This window comes from Symphalangus syndactylus, chromosome 6, assembly GCF_028878055.3.
Source record: "Symphalangus syndactylus isolate Jambi chromosome 6, NHGRI_mSymSyn1-v2.1_pri, whole genome shotgun sequence".
Taxonomy (NCBI): domain Eukaryota; kingdom Metazoa; phylum Chordata; class Mammalia; order Primates; family Hylobatidae; genus Symphalangus; species Symphalangus syndactylus.
The window spans coordinates 9,449,657-9,468,290 of NC_072428.2; the positions used below are offsets into that span (position 1 = coordinate 9,449,657).

At 44.5% G+C, this 18,634-nt stretch overlaps 1 protein-coding gene across 50 annotated transcripts in view; it reads right to left on the reverse strand.

The window, feature by feature from the left end:
- MADD (MAP kinase activating death domain) overlaps positions 1-18,634 on the reverse strand; it is a 62,315-nt gene that overhangs the window by 12,746 nt on the left and 30,935 nt on the right. For 37 of the 50 annotated variants that reach the window (XR_010121253.1, XM_063640838.1, XM_063640836.1 and 34 more), the window contains 6 exons: positions 8,868-8,976; positions 8,525-8,587; positions 8,166-8,286; positions 7,955-8,060; positions 5,722-5,832; positions 2,205-2,312 (listed from right to left, as the gene is read on the reverse strand). Coding sequence is in view for 49 of the 50 variants with exons in the window: in XM_063640838.1 (XP_063496908.1) it covers positions 2,205-2,312; positions 5,722-5,832; positions 7,955-8,060; positions 8,166-8,286; positions 8,525-8,587; positions 8,868-8,976 (618 nt within the window). In the remaining variant the exon portion in view is untranslated. The remainder of the gene's footprint in view (positions 1-2,204; positions 2,313-5,721; positions 5,833-7,954; positions 8,061-8,165; positions 8,287-8,524; positions 8,588-8,867; positions 8,977-18,634) is intronic. The other 13 variants (XM_063640844.1, XM_063640846.1, XM_063640834.1 and 10 more) reach the window with 3 other exon arrangements.

Below are 18,634 nucleotides of genomic sequence, written 5' to 3' on the forward strand. Positions count from 1 at the left end.
GAAGCAACCCAAGGATCCGTATGTACTGACTGGTTAAATAAATTAAGGCACAGTCACACAGTGGAATACAGGTAGCCATAAAACGAATGGGAAAGCTTTCTTGGTACTGATACATTAGAGGACCAGGACAATGTTTTTTTTTTTTTTTTTTTTTTTGAGATGGAGTCTTGCTCTGTTGCCCAGGCTGGAGTGCAATGGCGCAATCTCGGCTCACTGCAAGCTCCGCCTCCCGGGTTCACGCCATTCTCCTGCCTCAGCCTCTCTGAGTAGCTGGGACTACAGGCGCCCGCCACCACGCCTGGCTAATTTTTTGTATTTTTTAGTAGAGACGGGGTTTCACCGTGGTCTTGATCTCCTGACCTTGTGATCCACCCGCCTCGGCCTCCCAAAGTGCTGGGATTACAAGCATGAGCCACCGTGCCCGGCACAATGTTAAATGAAAAAAGCAAGGGATAAAGCAATGGATAAGACGTGCTATCTTTCTGAAAGAAAGGAGAAAAATAGGCCAGGCGGGGTGGCTCACGCCTACAATCCCAGCACTTTGTGAGGCCAAGGTGGGCGGATCACTTGAGGTCAGGAGTTTGAGACCAGCCTGGCCAATATGGTGAAACCCCGTCTCTACTAAAAATAGAAAAATTAGCTGGGCATGGTGGTGGGTGACTGTAATCTCAGCTACTCAGGCAGCTGAGGCAGGAGAATCACTTGAACCCAGGAGGCGGAGGTTGCAGTGAGCTGAGTTCCGACCACTGCACTCCAGCCTGAGTGAAAGAGCGACATTCCATCTCAAAGAAAAAAAAAAAGAAAGGAGAAAAATAAGAATTTGTGTTCATATTTTATTGTTTGCATAAAAGTCCACTGGAAGGCCGGGTGCAGTGGCTCACGCCTGTAATCTCAGCACTTTGGGAGGCCGAAGCGGGTGGATCACTGAGGTCAGGAGTTGGAGACCAGCCTGACCAACATGGCGAAACCCCATCTCTACTAAAAATACAAAAAATTAGCTGAGTGCGGTGGCAGGCGCCTGTAATCCCAGCTACTTGGGAGCCTGAGGCAGGAGAATCGCTTGAACCCAGGAGGTGGAGGTTGCAGTGAGCTGAGATCACGCCATTGCACTCCAGCCTGGGCATCAGAGCAAGACTCTGTCTCAAAAAGAAAAAAAAAATCCACTGGAATTTACAAAGGAAACCAATAAAAGTGGTTGTCTATAGGATGAAGGGGTGAGGGGAGTGGGAAATTCAGTGGAAGGGGACAAGCATGAGTGCAAGACTTCCCAATGTGTACTATTTTCTGTTATTCTGATTTATGAACAATGTGACTATATCATCTATATATAGATATTTTTACGTGTGTGTGTGTGTGTGTGTGTGTATGCGCGTGTATAAAAGAAATGGGGCCGGGCGTGGTGGCTCACACCTGTAATCCCAGCACTTTAGGAGGTCGAGGCAGATGGATCACTTGAGGTCAGGAGTTCAAGACCAGCCTGGCCACCCAACGTGGTGAAACCCCATCTCTACTAAAATACAAAAAATTGGCCAGGCATGGTGGCGCATGCCTGTAATCCTAGCTACTCAGGAAGCTGAGGCAGGATAATTGCTTGAACCTGGGAGGTGGAGGCTGCAGTCAGCCAAGATCACACCACTGCACTCCAGCCTGGGTGACAGAGCGATACTCTGTCTCAAAAAAAAAAAAAAAAAAAGAAATGGGTATCACCTACTATATAAAATTTAATTATTTGAATAACAATCTGATAATTTGGCCAGGTGCGGTGGCTCATGCCTGTAATCCCAGCACGTTGGAAGGCCAAGGTGGGTGGATTACTTGAGGTCAGGAGTTTGAGACCAGCCTGGCCAACATGATCAAACCCCATCTCTATTAAAAATAGAAAAATCACCCAGGCATGGTGGCTGGCGCCTGTAATCCCAGCTACTTGGGAGGCTGTGGCAGGAGAACTGCTTGAACCCGGGAGGCGGAGGTTGCAGTGAGCTGAGATCAAGCCACTGCACACCAACCTGGGTGACAGAGCAAGACTCTATCTCAAAAAAACACACACACACACAAAAAAACAAACAAAAAAATCTGATAATTTAATGATAAATAGATCATGAAGATGAATGAGATAAATGAGAAAAATATCCTGGCATCGGTTCTAGGAGTTCCCTGTGACTCTCAAATAGCCCTTTGGGCCCCCAGCATGAACCAGCACCTACCTCCATGAAAAAGATATCTCCGTTTGTATCTGTCCCTGCATGTACCACAAATGTCTGCTTCTTCATGTGCCGGCTGCCACTGGACCAGATAGAGAGATCGCGTCCATTCTGATGAAAGAGAGATTTTTTAGGGACAGTCATACATCCCTCTCAGAGGGCTCTGGGCCAAGAATTCCCCATCCAGCAATCAAATTCATATCGGCTTCCTCAGCACAGTCTCATCTGCTGGCCACTGGTCACCAGGGAAGTGGTTTCAGATGTTTTGGTCTCAGAGGCCCTATATCTCTTAAAATTTATTGAAGATTCCAAAGAGCTTTTGTTTATGTGAGTTATATTTATAGATATTTACATACTAGAAATTTAAACAGAAATTTCTCAAATGATTAATTATAAAAACAATTAATAATTGATTAATAATAACCCATTACATAGTAATATAAACTTTTTAAATAAAATAACTATATTTTCAAAAAAAAGGGCACTTTCACATTTTTGCAAATCTCTTTAATGTTTGGTTTAGAAGCAAATAGTTGCATTCTCCTATCTGCCTCTGCATTGAGTCTGTTGCAGTATGTTGCTTTGGTTGAGGTATATGAAAAAAACTTGACCTCACAGATACGTATTTGGAAAATGGAAGAGGATTTTCATAGCCTTTTCAGATAAACAGACGTATTCTTCTTTAACACTATACCAGAACTTGAGAAGTAGAAGCTTCTTTTTTTTTTTAAGAGACAAGGTTTCGCTCTGTCATCCAGGCTGGAGTGCAGTGGCATAACCATAGCCCACTACAGCTCTGAACTCCTGGGCTTAAGTGACATTCTTGCCTCAGCCTCCCGAGTACCTGGGATTACAGGCATAAACCACGACATCCAGCAAGAGCAGCTTTTGAAAGTTAGCTGCAGTGTGGAATCTGAAAGCACATCAATGAACATTTTACATTGTTACATTAAAATCCATTTAGGCCAGACACGGTGGCTCATTCCTATAATCCCAACACTTTGGGAGGCCAAGTCGGGAGTACCGTTTGACCCCAGGCAGGAGCTGGAGACCAGCCTGGGCAACAGAGTGAGAACCCTATTCTCCATACTTTTTTTTTTTTTTTTTTGAGACAGGGTCTCATTCTGTCACCCAGGCTGGAGCGCAGTGGTGCTCACGGCAGCCTCAACCTCCTGAGCTCAAGCGATCCTCCCACCTCAGCCTCCCAAGTAGCTGGGACTACAGGTGCATGCCACCATGCCTGCCTAATTTTTTTATTTTTTGTAGAAATGGGGTCTCCCTTGGCTGGGCACGGTGGCTCACACCTGTAATCCCAGCACTTTGGGAGGCCGAGGTGGGCGGATCACAAGGTCAGGAGTTGGAGACCAGCCTGACCAACGTGGTGAAACCCCATCTCTACTAAAAATATAAAAATTAGCCGGGCGTGGTGGTGGGCACCTGTAATCCCAGCTACTCATGAGGCTGAGGCAGGAGAATAGCTTGAACCTGGGAGGCAGAGCTTGCAGTGAGCCGAGATCACGCCACTGCACTCCAGCCCCGGGGACAGAGTGAGACTCCGTCTCAAAAACAAACAAACAAGCAAAAAGAAACGGGGCCTATGTTCCTCAGGCTGAAAAAAGAATGTTATTTAAAAATTAAGATCCATATATCTGCCTTGCATTTTGAGTAGATCTTTTATCCATACTTGAATTTATAACATCATACATTGGTATTTAGAAAATACTGTTGGCTGGGTGCCGTGGCTCATGCCTGTAATCCTAGAACTTTGGAAGGCCAAGGTGGGCGGACTGACTAAACTCAGGAGTTCAAGACCACAGCCTGGGCAACATGGTGAAACCCCGTTTCTACTAAAATACAAAAAAAAAAAAAAAAAAAAAAACTAGCCAGCTGTGGCGGCATATGCCTGTACTCCCAGCTGCTCAGGAGGCTGAGGCAGGAGAATTGCTTGAACCCAGGAGCCCAGGAGGTGGAGGTTGCAGTGAGCCGGCATCATGCCACTGCACTCCAGCCTGGGCCACAGAGCGAGACTCCGTCTCCAAAAAAAAAAAAAAAAAAAAAAAGAAAGAAAATACTGTTTCACTGAGTTACACAGCTCTTCCAAATGTTGACATATTTTGTAATATTAAATCAATGTTTAAAAGATCACATTCATTAATATCACCACCAATCTCATTAGAAAAGTCTTTAAATACTGGGAAGCTTCAAGTTCAAAACTCTGCCAAAATTCTTATTTTCACTTAAAAGCTGAATCTTATCACTGGCAACAAATACTGTCAGTTGCTTTCCCTGAAACAACAGGCTCACTTGATTAACTGAAGGAAAATGTCTGCCAGTTGGGTACTCTGAATAACCATGGTTTATTAATTGTCCTTTCCAGTAAAAATGATGTTCTATGAACAAAGCGATTAAGTCCACTTGCAACTCAAGGTGAACAAATCAAGGCCACAAATTGCTTTTCTTCAAAACAACCGTCATACTGGGTTTGCAACAGAGATGTTTTATGTATACTTCCCATTTTGTCACAAAGAATATTAAAAATATTTATAATTAATCAATTTAATAAAAGTAACAGTCTTCACTGCTTCTTCAAGGACATTTATAAGCACAACTGGCATTTTTAAAAAACTAAGAGTGTAAGCCAGGTGCGATGGCTCACGCCCGTAATCCCAGAACTTTGGGAGCTGAGGCAGGCAGATCACTTGAGGTCAGGAGTTCAAGATCAGCCTGGCCAACATGGGGAATGCCCATCTCTACTGAAAATACAACAATTAGCTGGGCGTGGTGGTGCATGCCTGTAACCTCAGGAGCTTCAGCTACTCAGGAGGCTGAAGCAGGAAAACTGCTTGAACCCGGGAGGCAGAGGTTGCAGTGAGCCAAAATTGCGCCATTGCACTCCAGTCTGGGCAACAAGAGAGTGAAACTCTGTCTCAAAAAAAATATATATATACAAAAATTAGCTGGGTGTTGGGGCACACGCCTGTAATCCCAGCTACTCGGGAGGCTGAGGCATGAGAATCGCTTCAACCCAGGAGGTGGAGGTTGCAGTGAGCCAAGATTGCCCTACTGCACTCCAGCCTGGGCGACAGAGTGAGAGTCTGTCTCAAAAAACAAACAAACAAAACAAAAATGAAAAACTGAGAGTATATGAAGGCAAGGAATACAATGGCTGCTGGCATAGTGTGGGGCCATTGTCTCACGTGGGTTACGGCAGTTTCACCCACCACTGCTTTGGCACCATCGGTGCAAATGTAACCCTGTGAAAATAGCAAATAACATTTTAGAATCGTTCGAAATCATTTTCACCTTCTGAATCCTCAGCAGTTCACAGACCACACATCAAAACTGATGCACTACGATGGTTTTATCCAGAGAATCCCATCACAGAACACAGGGACTAACGCCTCACTTAGAGTCAAAGACAACTGCTCCATTTTCAAAACCAGGGGTGAACTGGACTGCAAGTGACACAAACCAAGAAATGACCCATGGGGAAGCCTAAGTGGTGGCCAGACGTGCTTACCAGGTTCGCCAGCTGATCAAGCACCTCATTGATTTGCTGGCTGTACACAAGCCCAATGTGTGACTTTCCCATTAGGCGCCTCACCTTCTTGCGGATGTCATTCTTATTTACCTGAAAAGCCAACACAGGACTCTTAACAAGGGATCTGCTCTCCTCTCGACTGAGGTAGAGAGAAGAAAATGTACAAGTGGGCTTCCCACCATCTGAGAGAAGTGGAATTCTGAAAGACCACATCACTGAACATGGGAGAAAACTTTCAACTGTGTATTCTGCCACCATGAGGGGAAGAAAAGTCCTGGCTCTGTCTCTAGGTAGCTTCTGCAGAAAAGTGGCTCTTAGAGCAGTTCTGGTTCCAGGGGACACTTTCTCCCTATCCCCACTCAATACCACAACATTCACCCCTACAAGGGCTCTAAAAACCCCCAAGGCTCTTCATAGTGTAATTCAGAAACAATGACTTAGAGTGGCAACACCAGACTGGGTAGCCAAGACATCTCTGAAGGTTAGGGATCACCATCCTTTCCCAGCCAGAGTCAACTGGTACCCTCCAAATTCCACAGAGTACAGTGCAACTTACACCAGGAAATGAAGCAAACCAAGAGGGGCTGGGGGCATTCTCTGCATTTGATCAACTGATCCCTTCACACTTAGGGAGGCTGGGGAGAATAGAAGGAGGAGAAACCCAGTGGCTCCTTCTCCAAACAATTCTCTTCTACCCATCAACTCCAGACTTATGTTTCCCTTTCAGAGCAGAACTCTTCTACTTGGTAACTCTTCTACTTGGTAACATACTTCTTCCACAGCTATAAAACCAAGTACAACCAAATCAAGTTAAAATCTACTATTACTTTGTTAATGGGTGGCTCTTTTTATAACTATAGAAAATTCTGTAAGATACAGGGCTGTGCTGAAAAACAAATTCTGAGCATCGTTTCATTTTTTTTTTTTGAGATGGATTTTCGCTCTTGTTGCCCAGGCTGGAGTACAATAGTGCAATCTCAGCTCACTGTAACCTCCTTCTCTCAGGTTCAAGCGATTCTCCTGTCTCAGCCTCCCAAGTAGCTGGGATTAGAGGCATGAACCACCATGCCCAGCTAACTTTTGTATTTTTAGTAGAGACAGGATTTCACCATATTGGTCAGGCTGGTCTCAAACTCCTGACCTCAGGTGATCTGCCCGCCTTGGCCTCCCAAAGTGCTCGGATTATAGGCATGAGCCACCACGCCTGGTCCTGGGCATCCTTTCTAAGGTTTTAAAATCTACTATTGTAAAAAAAAATTAATTCATTGTATTTTGTGGGAAGCTCTATTGGCATCTTAAAACTACTTAGTAAAGGGAGACCATATAAATCTCAAAATAAACAAATAATGGCTGGGTGTGGTGGCTCCTGTCTGTAATCCCAGCACTTTGGGAGGCTGAGGCAGGAGGATCACTTGAGGTTAGAAGTACAAGAGACCAGCCTGGCCAACATTGTGAAACCCTGTCTCTACTAAAAATAGAAAAATTAGCCAGGCATGGTGGCAGATGCCTGTAATCCCAGCTACTTGGGAGGCTGAGGCAGGAGAATTGCTTGAACCCGGGAGGCAGAGGATGTGGTGAGCCAAGATCGCGCCACTGTACTCCAGCCTGGGTGACAGAGTGCGACTCTGTCTCAAAAAAAAATGAAAATAAAAAATAAATAAATAAATAAATAAATAGTATGGAATCATCAGTTCTTGGTCAGGCGCAGTGGCTCATGCCTGTAATCCCAGAACTTTGGGAGGCCAAGGCGGGTGGACCACTTGAGGTCAGGAGTTTGAGACCAGTCTGGCCAACATGGTGAAACCCTCTACTAAAAATACAAAAACTAGCTGGGTATAGTGGTGTGTGCCTGTAATCGCAGCTACTTGGGAGGCTGAGGCACAAGAATCACTTGAACTGGGGAGGCGGAGGTTGCAGTGAGCTGAGATTGCGCCACTGCACTCCTGCCTGGGCGACAGAGCAAGACTCTGTCTCAAAAAAAAAAAAGAGAGAATCATCAGTTCTTTCTACAACACTCCTTAGTGAAACAGGCTGGCAGCTTCAGATAAATGGAACATTTGTAAGCCGGCAGAGAGGCCTCAGACTTTCAATCAAGAAGACAGCCCTAAGTAAGATACCTTGATAGCTTCCCAGCTGCCCAAAATTTAGGCGACAGGAACAAGCCTTGCCCTTCTAGGATCAGTGGAGCTGGACAGAGCAAAATTGACATTACCTTCATCAGCAGCATGTAGGAGATGAGGTTGTGCAAAAGTGTGGCCAGCAAGCGATCTTCATCATCTTCCAGGCGCTTCCGGTCATGTTCTCCCAGGGACAGGTACCTAAGGAGAAGACCAAGCACAAGTCAGCCCTTAAGTGGGAGACCACAGAACTAACTGGGAGGAGGCTGAGTTTGCTGATTCCCAATGCTTTCCTAGGCCCCATACCTGTCGATCATTTCCTGAGGACCCTGGTCCATACCCATCCCTTCTCTCTCCAACATCACAGCATCTAAGAAGGCATCTTCCCAGAATTGCATTTGGTCCCATAAAGTAGAACGCTCTTTGCCTGCATAGAATAAAGGTTTCTTAGGGGGCCTATTTAACATTTAAGAATATAGCTGCCAAACAAAAATAAAGAGTAAAATCCAGATAAAACGGAATAATTACAAATTCCAGGGCAAAGGAAACACAATCTTTCTACCCCAGATCTAACATGCCCGCCACCAGCCCCAGATGCCTCCAAGTAAGGCCCAGTCCCTCCCAAGGAGGAAGGATGAACACAGCACACAAATAAATGTGGTTACTTATAGAAAAGGTCTCCATAGCAGCATCCTCTAACTGGTCCCACATGGATCCTTTGTCCCTTCCTGCCAATTTGAGAGCAGGAAGGACCATGGTAGCAAGAAAGGAAAGAAAGGACGACAGAAAGGCAGAGGCTGTTGATTAACACCAAAACCCAATCTTGTCCAGTTTTCACCCACTGCTTGTTCTGGACCCAGTAAGTCGCTTGCTTAAGGTATAGAACTGCTATCTAATGTTAGCATTAAGATCAGCAGAAAGACAACCAGCTACTTGTTCAGTGTGACCCTCTCCCCTGGCTGAGCCAGCTTTCTCCAGTGCAAAGGGCCTTCCCAACGTGTTTCTCACCTAGGAGTCCCTCATAGAGATAGACTCGCTGGCTCACATCTTCAGAAGTACGAATGGGGCTGCCTGCCAGCTTCTCCTTTACGCTTGGCTTCAAGCTGTGGGCTTTACCCTAGAGAGAAGAGGTGATAGGTCAGTGGCCAGAGGTAGCAATGAATAGAGGCAAAGGAAACCAAGCATTTCACTAAGAGGCCCTCACACCAGTCACCATCCATTAGCAACATAAACTCCAGTACCCCTGCTTCTGCAAGTCTGTTACTGCCTCCTAAACTATACAATGAAGTTTTCATTTTTGACTTATCTTTACTCCTTAGTCTCTGTAAGATTATTTTCTCTTTAAAGCAACAAAAACAACAATCAGACTAATTCTCTGTGTAGCAACATAACACAGCAGAAAGAACCCAGGGTTTGCCATCAGACTGACCAAAGTTCAGATCCGTGCCTCTTATTAGCTATGTGACCTTAGGTACAAAAATCAGCCTGAGCCTCATTTTCCTTATCTGTCAAAGGAAGGTTATAATACCTACCTCATAGGACTACTTTACAAGAATTAAATTTGAAGATACATATAAGGCACCTAACAGTGCCTAGCATGGCTAGTAATTGAGAAATGTTCATTTCTTCTTTCCTATCAACTCTTACTGACCCTAAAAAATATCACTAACTTCATCTGCTACTTCTGAGTAGATTTCCTATTCATTAAAAGATTTTCAGCTGGGTGTAGTGGCTCACGCCTGTAATCCCAATACTTTGGGAGGCCAAGGTGGTTGGGATCACCACGTCAGGAGATTGAGACCATCCTGGCTAACATGGTGAAACCCCGTCTCTACTAAAAATACAAAAAATTAGCCGGGCGTGGTGGCACGCACCTATAGACCCAGCTACTCGGGAGGCTAAGGCAGGAGAATCACTTGAACCCCGGAGGCGGAGGTTGCAGTGAGCCAAGATTGCACCACTGCAGTCCAGCTTGGGTGACAGAGCGAGACTCCATCTCAAAAAAAAAAAAAAGAAAAAAAATGTTCAGCTAGATCAGAGGTAGGTAATATCATGCCATTTCACAACACATGAAATAGAGTAAGTAGAGAGGCAACTGATCAAAGGTTATTGGGTAAGACCTAATCAGTGTGACTAAATACCAGTCTCCTGGTTCACAGCCCAATAGTTTACTAAATGGATCACGTGACTTTATATAATTTATTTTTTATTAAAACAGCCTTGTTTGAGCAAAAAAATTTAGGTCACTACACTCAGCAGCTCTGTATAAAGAGCCCTTGCTCACCAGCACAGAACAAGTATGAATTTGTCCCAGAAAGATGCCAGAAAAGGTAACACACTGAAGCTGAATGGCTTCCTGCAAGACCGATACTCCATCATACCTATTTTAATACGTTTGGAATTAAAACACAATGGAGTAATTTTAAATACTCTTATTAAAGCAGCTCACTTTGGCCAGGCATGATAGCTCACATCTATAGTCCTGGCACTTTGGTAGGATGAAGCAGGAGGATCACTTAAGCCCAGAAGTTCAAGACCAGCCTGGGCAACATAGCAAGACCCTGTTTCTAAAAAAAAAAAAAAAAAAAAAAAAAAAATGTATAAAAATCTCAGCCAGGGCCGGGCGCGGTGGCTCACGCTTGTAATCCCAGCACTTTGGGAGGCCGAGGCGGGCGGATCACGAGGTCAGGAGATCGAGACCACGGTGAAACCCCGTCTCTACTAAAAATACAAAAAAAATTAGCCGGGCGCGGTGGCGGGCGCCTGTAGTCCCAGCTACTCGGAGAGGCTGAGGCAGGAGAATGGCGTGAACCCGGGAGGTGGAGCTTGCAGTGAGCCGAGATTGCGCCACTGCACTCTAGCCTGGGCGACAGAGCGAGACTCCGTCTCAAAAAAAAAAAAAAAAAAAAAAAAAAAAACAAAAAAAAAATCTCAGCCAGGAGGGATGGTGCATGCCTGCAGTCCCAGCTACTTGGGAGGCTGAGGTGGGCGGATTGCTTGAGCCCAGAGGTCTGAGGGTGGAGTAAGCCATGACTGCACCAAGCCATGACTGCACCCTGCACTGCAGCCTGAGCACCAGAGCAAGACCTTGTCTCAAAAGTAAATAAATAAATAAGTATTTTTAAAAAGTAACAACAACAAAAAAAACAGCCTAGGGGAGTAACGTCAGCAAGATGGCCGAGCAGCCCCTATAGCACATCCCCCTCACAAAGAGAGGTAGAGTAATAAACAGCTATACTTTTAACAAAAATAACTGAGGGAGACTGTGGGGGTGCATCAGAAGGGTGACAGGAATGCTGATGAGCACAGAAACTCAGGATGGCCACATAGAGAACAGAGAGCAACATCAGGCCTCCCCCGCATCCCCCTTCCCCCATCCAGGATCAGCTGGGAACAAGGAGGAACTTCTCCCTACAGCAAGGAAGTAAGCAAGACAATTCTAGAAACTGCCAGCAGCACCTTGGACACCTACAGACTTCACCACTGGCTTCCCTACAGTCCTCTAGGCACTAAGCCCAGCTGAAAGAGCTGCCTGGAGTCCGTATAGCTGTGCTCCCACCAGAGAAGGAGCCGATACTATGTGCCAGCCCCTGTGGCCTGTGCAGCTACTGTGCTACGCCATCTTGGAAGTGGAGCTACAGTTGGAGTGTGTTTTGCTCTGGGGACAGATGGCCACAGCTCCCCTTCATTCCTGAGGCTAAGCCACCAACAAACCACTCCAGCCTGATGTCTTGACAATCTAAGCCAAGCTGTGAGCAGCTATTACATGATTCCCTAAGGGGCCAAGTGGAGGCAGAGCCACTCCACCTACCCCTCCCCACTCCCCTTGGGCTGCAGCTGAAGCAGTACCCTATCCACTGGGAAAACAGTACTTAAGACTGCTCAGAACAATCAGGCCTCCCTGGTGCCTAAGGTGAAGAAGCAATCTGTATCCCAGGAAATGGTTTTGGCCACCCAGGGCAGTCATGCATCCTAGCACCTAACTTGAAGCAGCACCCTGCATTCCAGGGTTCAGGGATACTATGCCTGGGTCACCCAGAACAGTCATGCCCACACTAGGCCTGTGCTAAAGCAGCACATTGTCCCCAGGGAAACTGGTGGCCGGCCAAGCTGAGCAGCTGCGCATTCCAGGGCTGAGCTGACACTACCCCATGTCCCAGGAAACAGAGCAGTGGCTGAGCTGAGATACCTTGCCCTAGCCAAACAACTCCAGTACCCTGCTTCCCTGGAACTGGACTTGCCCCTAGAGTCTGAGCTGCTAAGATACCCTCTTCCTGGGAAGTGGAGTCATTGCTGTGCTGCTCCCTGACCCCCAGGGCCCAAATGACAGCTGTGCTCTGCCACGCTGGGGTATTCGCTGCCATTGCACTTGGCTTCACAGAGTCTGGGATACAGCCAAGCCCCACCATCCTGGAGTCTGGAGTCACTACTACATGGTGCCTCATTCCGTGGGACCTGAGCTGTCATTGAGCCCTATTGGCTCAGATCCCTGAATTGCAGCTGTACCCTGCTCCCTAGGCCCAAACCTCCAGAGCACCCCTTCTTCCACAGAGTAAGGCCAGTGCTATGGCCTATCCCCCAGTATTAGAATCACAGTTATGAGCCTGAGCTGCTAGCAGATGCCTCAGATCCTGGCTCTGTGGGCAACCTACATCCAACCTTGCCACAGAGAGCAAATCTGCACCCCAATACCCAGGTGCCACAATAGGTTTGTGAGACCCTAAGCCTGGAACCCTGACTCCACAGCTACTCCATGCATCTGTACCTGGAACCCAGTGCCTCTGCAGCTGCTTGTAGGCCATGTCAGTCAGACCTGACACCAAGAGGGATTCTCTTGGCTGAGTCACTCCAGTGTGAGGAAAATGAGAATAGGACTCCAAAACTCCTTGACACCAAGGATATTAACAATATATACCACCACTGCCACTGCCACACTTCTATAGCCTAGGACTCTTGAGGCACCCAGTTATTGCTCATGTTGAATGCAGCTGAAGAAGCTACACAGAAAATATACCACTACATCTATCCAGAAACAGAGTTGCCATACCCTTCCCAACTGGCACACTAAAACCCAACTGCATGTGAAAGTTTTTCTCTATGAAAGCCACTCCAGAAAGTTTGGAAGAAGTGATTGTTCTGCCAGATGTGGGTTATCAACACAGAGACATAAGAAACATGAAAAAAACAAGGACATATGACTCCACCACAGGAACATAATAACTCTTTGGTAACAGACCCCAATGAAAAGGAAATCAATTAATTGCCAGAAAATAAATTAAAAGTAATGCTCTTAAGGAAATGCAATGAGATACAAGAAAATACAGATAGATGATTCAACAAAATCAGAAAAACAATTCATGATATGAATTAGAAATTCAACAAAGAGATAAAAATCATAACAAAAAAACAGAAATCTTGCAGCTGAATAATTAAATGAATAAAGTTTAAAAAATACAATAGAGGGCCAGGCATGGGGGCTCACGCCTGTAATCCCAACACTTTGGGAGGCGAGGTGGGTGGATCGCCTGAGGTTGGGAGCTCAAGGCCGGCCTAAGCAACGTGGAGAAACCCCGTCCCTATTAAAAAATACAAAATTAGCCAGGTGTGGTGGCACATGCCTATAATCCCAGCTACTTGGGAGGCCGAGGCAGGAGAATTGCTTTAACCCAGGAGTCAGAGGTTGCGGTGAGCTGAGATAGTACTCCAGCCTAGGCAACAAGAACGAAACTCCATCTCAAGAAAAAAAAAGGAAAAAATACAATAGAGAACTACAACAGCAGATTTGATCAAGCAGAAGAATGACTGACTCTACATTTGAAGATAAGTCATTTGAAATTACTCAGTCAGAGGTAAAAAAATAAGAATGGAAAAGTCAAGAAGGTCTACAACACTCAGGGGATCTCATTAAGTAAACAAATATTCATATTATTGGATTTCCAAAGAGAGAAGGGGAAAGGCAGAAAAAACTTATTTAATGAAATAATAGCTGAAAACTTCCCAAGTCTGGGGAGAGAGATGGACAGCCAGATCCAGGAAGCTCAAAAGTCCCCAAATAGATTCAACCCAAAAAAGTCCTCTCTGGCCACATGCAGTGGCTCACGCCTGTAATCCCAGCACTTTGGGAGGCCAAGGCGGGCAGATTATTTGAAGTCAGGAGTTCGAGACCAGCCTGACCAACACGGTGAAATCCTGTCTCTACTAAAAATACAAAAAAATTAGCCGAGCGTGGTGGTGCATGCCTGTAATCCCAGCTACTCAGGAAGCTGAGGCAGGAGAAAAGCTTGAACCCAAGAGGCGGAGGTTGCAGTGAGCTGAGATCACACTACTGCACTCCAGCCTGGGTGACAAAGCGAGACTGTCTCAAAAAAAAAAAAAAAAAAAAAAAAAAAAAAAGTCCTCTCCAAGGTACATTAATTACAGTCAAATTGTCAAAAGTCAAAGAGAGAATTCTAAAAACAGCCAGAGAAGGCTGGGTGCAGTGGCTCACGCCTGTAATCCCAGCACTTTGGGAGGCCGAGGCGGGCAGATCACAAGGTCAGGAGACCGAGACCATCCTGGCTAACATGGTGAAACCCCATCTCTACTAAAAATACAAAAAAATTAGCTGGGCATGGTGGTGGGCACCTGTAGTCCTAGCTACTCAGGAGGCTGAGGTAGGAGAATGGTGTGAACCTGGGAGGCAGAACTTGCAGTGAGCCGAGATGGCACCACTGTACTCCAGCCTGGGTGACAGAGCGAGACACCGTCTCAAAAAAAAAAAAAAAAAAAAACCAGCAAGAGAAGTGTTAAGTCACATTTAAGGGAATCCCTATAAAAATAACAGATTTCTCTGCAGAAACTTTACAAACCAGTAGAGAATGGGATGATATGTTCAAAGCACTGCAAGAAAAAGATTTTCAGTCAAGAATACTATACCCAGCAAAGCTGTGCTTCAGAAGTGAAGGATAAACTAAGTCTTTCCCAGACAAGAAAAAAATGAGGAAGTCATCACACCCTTATAAGACATGCTCAAGGGAGTCCTACATCTGGAAGTAAAAAGATGACAATTACTATCATGAAAATACACAAAAGTATGAAATCCACTGGTAGAACAGACACACAAAGGAGAAAAAGAAAAGAATCAAACATTATCTCTACAGAAAACCACCAAACCATAATGATAAATAAGAGAGGAAGAAAGAAACAAAGGACATACAAAATAATCAGAAAACAACAAAACAACAGGAGTAAGTCCACACTATCAATAACAACCTTGAATGTAAATAGATTAAATTCCCTCACTTAAAAGAGATAGACTGGCTGAATGGATTAAAAAAAAAAAAAAAAAACTTGACCTAACTATATGCTGCCTACAAGAAACTCATTTCACTAGTAAAGACACATACAGACTGAAAGTGAAGGGATGGAGAAAGATATTTCACACAAATAGAAACCAAAAGCAAGCAAGAGTAGCTATATCAGATAAAACAGACTTTATGTCAAAAACTAAAAAGAGGCTGAGCATGGTGGCTCACGCCTGTAATCCCGGCACTCTGGGAGGCCGAAGTGGGTGGATCACAAGGTCAGGAGTTTGAGACCAGCCTGGCCAATATGGTGAAACCCTGTCTCTATTAAAAATACAAAAATTAGCTGGGCGTGGCTGCGGGCACCTGTAGTCCCAGCTACTTGGGAGGCTGAGGCAGAAGAATCGCTTGAACCCAGGAGGCGGAGGTTGCAGTAAGTGGAGATCGCGCCACTGCACTCCAGCCTGGGCGACAGAGTGAGACTGTCTCAGAAAAAAAAAAAACCTAAAAAGAGACAAAGAAAGTAATTATGTAATAACAAAGGGATCACTTCAACAAGAGGATATAACAATTGCAAATATATATGCATTCAACACAGAACAGCTATATAAAGCAAGTATTATTAGATCTAAAGGGAGAGATACACACCAATACAATCACAGTTGGGGACTTCAATACCCCACTCTCAGCATTGGACAGATCATCTAGACAGAAAATCAACACAGAAACACTGGATTTAAACTGCATTTTACATTTAGATTGCATTTTACGCCAAATGGACCTAACAGACATTTATAGAACATTCCATCCAACAGCTGTAGAATACACATTCTTTTCATCAACATCCAGAACATTCTCTAGGACAGACCACATATTAGGCCACAAAATAAGTATAATGAGAAATTTAAGAAAACTGAAATCACAGCAAGTATCTTTTCAGACCACAAGGGAACACTGTGCTCTGAAAATTAGAAATAAATAACAAGAAACTTTTAAAATCATACAAATAAATGGGAATTAAACAATATGCTCCTGAGTGACCAATGGGTCAACAAAGAAATTAAGAAGGAAATTTAAAAATTTCTTCACACAAATGAACATAAAAACACAGCGTACCAAAACCTATGGGATACACCAAAAGCAGTATTAAGAAAGAAGCTTATAGCAATAAACGTTTACATCAAAAAAGTAGGAAGATTTCAAATCAACTTAATGACGCAGCTCAAAGAATTGTGAAAGCAAGAACAAACCAAATCCAAAATTAGAAGAAATAATCAAGATCAGAGCAGAAATAAAACTGGGACTTAAAAAAATAGGCCGGGCATGGTGGCTCATGCCTATAATCCCAGCATTTTGGGAGGCTGAGATGGGTGGATCACCTGAGGCCAGGAGTTTGAGACCAGCCTGGCCAACATGGCAAAACCCCATCTCTACTAAAAATACAAAAAAAAAAGTTAGCCGGTTGTGGTGGTGGGCACCTGTAATCTCATCTACTTAGGAGGCTGAGGCAGAAGAATCACTTGAACCTGGGAGGTGGAGATTGCAGTGAGCCAAGATTGCACCACTGCACTCCAGCCTGGGCAACAAGAGCAAAACTCCATCTCAAAATAAATAAATTAATAACCAACAAAATGAAAAGTTCATCTTTTTAAAGATAAAATCCACAAACCATTAGAGCTAGACTAACCAAAAAAAAAAAGAGAGAGTGAAAAGACCTCCACCAAAAAAACACCAAAAACAAAAAAGTAAACATTACAACTGACATCACAGAAAAACAAAAAATCATTGGAGACTATAACTATATGCCAACAAATTAGAAACGGATACATTCTCAGACATATACAACCTACCAAGATTTAACCAAGAAACAGAAACCTGAACAGTCCAATTTCAAGTAATGAGATTGAATCTGTAATAAAAAGCTTCCCATCACAGGGCACAGTGGTTCACGCCTATAATCCCAGCACTTTGGGAGGCTGAGGCAGGCAGATCACTTGAGGCCTGGAGTTCAAGACTAGCCTGGCCAACATGGTGAAACTCTGTCTCTACTAAAAATACAAAAATTAGCCAGGCATGGTGGTGAATACCTGTAATCCCAGCTACTCAAGAGGCTGAGGTATGAGAATTGCTTGAACCTGGGAGGCAGAGGTTGCAGTGAGCCAACATCACACCATTGCACTCCAGCCTGAGCAACAGAGCGAGACTCTGTCTCAAAGAAAAAAAGCCGGGCACAGTGGCTCATGCCTGTAATCCCAGCACTTTGGTAGGCTGAGGGGGGCGGATCACTTGAGGTCAGGAGTTCAAGACCACCCTGGCCAACATGGTGAAACCCTGTCTCTACTAAAAATACAAAAATTAGCCAGGTGTGATGGTGGGCGCCTATAATCCCAGCTACTTGGGAGGCTGAGGCAGGAGAACTGCTTGGACCTGGGAGGCCGAGGTAGCAGTGAGCCGAGATTGCACAATTGCACTCCAGTGTGGGCAACAGAGCAAGACTCCGTCTCAAAAAAAAAAAAACAAAAAAGAAAAGAAAGCCTCAGGACCCAATAGCTTCAATGCAGAATTCTAAAAACATTTAAAGAAGAACGAATACCAAATACAAAAGTATTTGATAAAAGTCAACATTCCTTCATGATAAAAGCTCTCAACAAGTTAGGTACAGAGCGAACATACCTCAAAACAATAAAAGTCATATATGACAAACCCACAACCAACATCATACTGAATAGGGAAAAGATGAAAGTTTTTCCTCTACGATCTGTAACAAGACAAGGATGTCTACTTCCACCACTTTTATTCACCTGGAAGTGCTAATCAAAGCAATTAGGCCAGAGAAAGAAATAAAGGGTATCCAACTTGGACAGAAGGAAGTCAAACTGTCCCTAAAAGCAGGCTGGGTGTTGTGGTCCACACCTGTTAATCCTAGCACTTTGGGTGGCCAAGGCGGGTGGATTGCTTGAGCCCAGGAGTTCTAGACCAGCCTGGGCAACATGGCAACACCTTGTCTCCACAAAGAATACAAAAATCAGCTGGGCATGGTGGTACATGCCTGTAGTCCCAGCTACACGGGAGACTGAAATGGAAGGACTGCTTGAGCCTGGGAGGTGGAGGTTGCAGTGAGCTGATACTGCGCCACTGCACTACTCCAGCCTGGTTCTATCTTAAAAAAAAAAAAAAAAAGCCCTAAAATCTCCACCAGAAAACTCAGAACTAATAAGTGAATTCAATAAAGTTGCAGGATACAAAATCAACATATAAAAATCAGTAGTGTGTCTATATACCAACAATAAAATAGCAGAAAAAGAAATCAAGAAGGCAATCTCATTTACAATAGCCACAAATTAATGCCCTAAGAATAAATTCTTAGGAGAAATTTATCTTTTATGAAGGAGGTAAAAGATCTCCATGAGGAAAAATAGAAAACACTGATATAAGAAAGAGTATAGGGAAAAAATGGAAAGATATACCATGTTCATGGATTGGAAGAATACT